Raw genomic sequence first — 3671 nt, forward strand, 5'->3', positions numbered from 1 at the left:
GAGAAACTGAAGTGTTGAACAAATGCATCATAATACATCTTGTACGTATCCATGCAGTAAGATATTTTTGAAGAAGTTTTAGACAGAGGGAAAGCCCAAAAATGTTTCAGGGGAAAAAAAAAAAAAAAAACAACTGATGCTAAACTTGAAGAAGCTTACTCCTTGCTATGACTGTTATACATTTAACGTATTCCTACAACCCTAAAGCCACGAGAGTATTCTGAAATCCTGACGGTAGTCAATGTTGAATGACAGGACCCAAGCAATCTTAATTTCCTTTCATTTCGTCAATTGTATTCGATTGCCTTGTACTAGAGTACTAGAACCAGAACCTCCCCTCCAACCTGAGGACACATGGGAGAAAATCTGGGTGCTGAAAAGAAACTCAGATACGGAACATTAACTCAGTTTTATTATCTGTATTCTTTAAGCAGCAATCAAAACAAGTGGGCACAGAGCACCCACGGGCCAGTACAGGCAAATAACTAAGCCCCAGAAATAAAGTGGCAACTACTGCAAAGGTCATGCCCCTGGGGAAGGGCACATGGCCTTCCACTGGATACTGTCATGGACTCAGCCCCCTTTTCCAGGCCGAGGCCTAGAAAAAATCGCGGGCACCAAGTGCTGCATGGTCTGCACCACCATGGAAAGCTGGTTGAGCAAGGAGGCGGTGGAAATCTGCAGGAGGACAGGGTCTTCAGCAGTCAGTCGGCTAAAAGTAAGGGGAAAAGGAAATCACTTTAGATTTGATAACTCCTGGCCCTCCTCACTCCAATCTCCCCCCTCAAGGTTACCCCTCCGTGTCTCCCTTAGAGCAACCCCTGAGGCGGCCACAGACCCGGGGCCCCATGTGCCTCCTTAGACCAAGCCCTTGGTGTCTGCACATCTCCAACCGAAGTGGCCGTCGGGCAGAGGTTACCTCAGCTCCCCACTGCCTCCCGCCAGCCCCTTCTAGAACTTACATAAACAAGTCACTGCCAATCACCGTGAGCTCCGTGTGAACCGCTTCGTGGTAGCATTCGGCACTCGAGGTCAGGTACTGGTAGGTCAGCTCCGCATCCACGTAACACAGGAAAGGCACCGTGAGGGCACTGGTGGACATTCGGTTAAGGCATATCTGGGTGGACCTCATGGAGGAGGCTTCCTTGCCCATCGGAGGCCCGCCTGCCCCCGGACCGCCCTTAGGGCCACCCAAGACCACCTCGGCCGCCCCTTCGGGAAACGTGCATCGCGGCACCCCCAGCTGCTTCCTCCAGCCTCCCTCGGCCCCCCCACCCCCACCCCCACCCCCACTTCCCTTCTGTGCCCCCGCAAGTCCCCGACACCTCTCCCGCCCATCCACCGGGGCCGCCACCTGCCTCCCCTCCCGGCCATTCCCCGCCGCCCCCCGACCTCGGGAGCTCCTTGGAAAGGATACAATTCCAACACTTGCTTTTCTGAGGCTTCCCCGGAGGCCGAGGCCGAAGCCTCTTCCCCCTGCCTTGGGGCGGGCCATGCCCCCTCGACCTGGGGAGCTTCCCCAGCCACGGTGCCCGACGTCGCGGTGCCGTCCCGGCCTCCGGGATTTCCGGGGCCACTGGACGAGCCAGCACTACCCGTCGCACCACCGGCGCCGTCGTCCAGGATCTGCGCGCCGTCCGCGCCGTCCGCGCCGTCGCCCGGGGCCTGCATGGCCGCCACACCCGCCCGCTCAGAGGCCGCCGCTAAACCGCGCGCCCCGCCGACCGCTGAGGCGCTGGGACTGCTTCACGAAGCTCCGCCCCTCCGTGCGCAAGGCTGCTGGGGATACCCAGGGCGCCTGCGCAGACAGACCTCTGGTGAGGTTTCTGGCATGTGATTGGTTCCCGCCAAGCTGGCCCGACTGCCCACGGGCCGCCAGGGAGACCCCGTCGGCGGCGCTGGAGAGCCAGGGCTCCCTGACGAAGCCCCGCCCCTAGTACGCGACGCAACTCAGTCTCTGGCGCGCGCCTGGGCAAACAGGCCCCGCCTATTCTGGACGGAGGGTTAGAGTAGGAGCGTGGGGTTGGCGGAAGGTGGAGTGACGCCAAACAAAGGGGGACAGAAAAAGGGGCAAATGTGGCGCGGGTAATGCGGTCAGGACGTGGCTGCCTTAGCTTTGTGGGGACACTGGCCACCATGGTCAGGACTTGGAGAAGTGTGCACTGAGGGAAAGAATCTGCCGGTATCCCTGTGGTCCCTCGGTGCGTCTAAATTGCCCCATCGATACATGGCGGGTGGAGGGTGGCAAGCCGAGGGAAGTTGGATCGTTTTACAAAGTGTCTGCCAATCTCAAACTTTCCCGTTTCTAAGAATAACGGCATTCCTCGGTTGCAAGAGCTATTGATATGTTCTGGATAGAAGTCCCTTATCAAACATGATTTTAAAATACATTCGCCCATTTTATGGGTTGTCTTCTCACTTTCTTGATTGGTACTGTTTGCAGAACAAAACTTTTAAATGTTGACATAGTCGGTTATAGGCGGTTTCTTTGTCACTTATGCTTTTGGCCCCCATTCTATACAGAGAAAGGCAGATACTCTGTGCAGTACACAGTCCCACTGGGCAGTCACCTGTGTCAAAGAGTGGTGACTATATGCATGCTGAGGTCACGCTCCTAAAAGCAGCTCATTCACTGGGTTCGATGGCTAATTCTATGTATCAGCTTGCCTGGGCATAGGGTACCCTGACAGAACGTTATTTCTGGGTGTGTCTGCAAGGGTACTTCCGGATGGGATGAGCGTTTGAATCTGTGGACTCAGTAAAGTAGACCCCCAATGTTGAGCAGGCATCGTCCAATCCACTGAGAGCCTGAATGAAACAAAAAGTGGAGGAATGAAGGAGGAATTTGGTCTCTTCCCCAGGCCTTTCCTCTGCCTCACTGTTGAGCTGTGACATCACGTCTCACCTTGTCCTGCCCCCTGGGACTGGCATTTACACTGCTACCAGCTCCCTTGGTTCTCAGACCTTCAGACTCAGGCTGAATTACACCATCAGCTTTGCCGGGTCTCCCGCTCAGCTTGCAGGCAGCAGGTCATGGGACCACTCAGCTTCCATTCTCATCTATCCTATCTATCTATCTATCTATCTATCTATCATCTGAGCGAGGAAGGGGAGGATCCACCACCTCCAACTTGATTGCCTTTTCTCCTCTCTCAGCCGCTGGAGAGCTGAAAACCCTTTCCTCCTCCGAATTTCCATCATCAACTTTCTTGACCAGCTTTCCCTGGTGATTCGGACCATGCAGCGCTTCCGGTTCCCGGTTCCCGCTAAGCCTGCGCTGGCGAAAGGGGGCTAAGGTCTAGCCTCGTGTCCCCCGTCTGGCGTCTGGGCGGTCCGTCCTTCCTAGGCTAGTGATTCCTGCACTAGCTGCCACCTGAGGTTGGGGGCCTGCCTGGTCTTCTGAGGGCCATGAGGGCCCTTGGGCACTCATGGTCCCCTTGTTTTGTTTGCCATTTGAATGTTTGCTACTGCAGAGAATAAAACTGAGCTTTGCTATTCCGTGTTCCTTCTCAGTTGTGGCACCCCCGGATAGTCTTCCCTTTGTCCTCAGGTGGGGGGCGGGGCGGGGCGGCTTCTGGGATGTCGACGTGCAAGTCGCCGAAGGTGATAGAAGGCAGTCTGGGGACTGGCAGAACCCACGTGCGTCCTGTCCTTCGGTATCAAGGACTCTC

The 3671-nt window shown here is 55.9% G+C and overlaps 1 protein-coding gene across 1 annotated transcript; it reads right to left on the reverse strand.

Annotated features, from left to right (window-relative positions):
• Window positions 1-394: 394 nt before the first annotated feature.
• LOC145714601 (EKC/KEOPS complex subunit LAGE3-like) lies at window positions 395-1788 on the reverse strand. Its single transcript, XM_081794224.1, has 3 exons — window positions 1418-1788; window positions 963-1091; window positions 395-712 (listed from the first exon to the last, which is right to left on the reverse strand). The coding sequence occupies exons 1-3, from the start codon at window positions 1669-1671 to the stop codon at window positions 574-576; spliced, it is 522 nt and encodes a 173-aa protein (XP_081650350.1). The 5' UTR covers window positions 1672-1788; the 3' UTR covers window positions 395-573.
• Between the last annotated feature and the right edge of the window lie 1883 nt (window positions 1789-3671).

Source organism: Panthera onca, chromosome X (genome assembly GCF_046562875.1).
Source record: "Panthera onca isolate mPanOnc1 chromosome X, mPanOnc1 haplotype 2, whole genome shotgun sequence".
Taxonomy (NCBI): Eukaryota; Metazoa; Chordata; class Mammalia; order Carnivora; family Felidae; genus Panthera; species Panthera onca.

Coding starts and splice junctions, on each gene's coding strand:
- LOC145714601 (XM_081794224.1), bottom strand. CDS start 1,671: ATGCAGGCCCCGGGCGACGGCGCGGACGGCGCGGACGGCGCGCAGATC. Junction 1,092..1,417: donor GAAAAGCAAGTGTTGGAATT/GTATCCTTTCCA, acceptor AATGTCCACCAG/TGCCCTCACGGTGCCTTTCC. Junction 713..962: donor ATTGGCAGTGACTTGTTTAT/GTAAGTTCTAGA, acceptor CCTTACTTTTAG/CCGACTGACTGCTGAAGACC.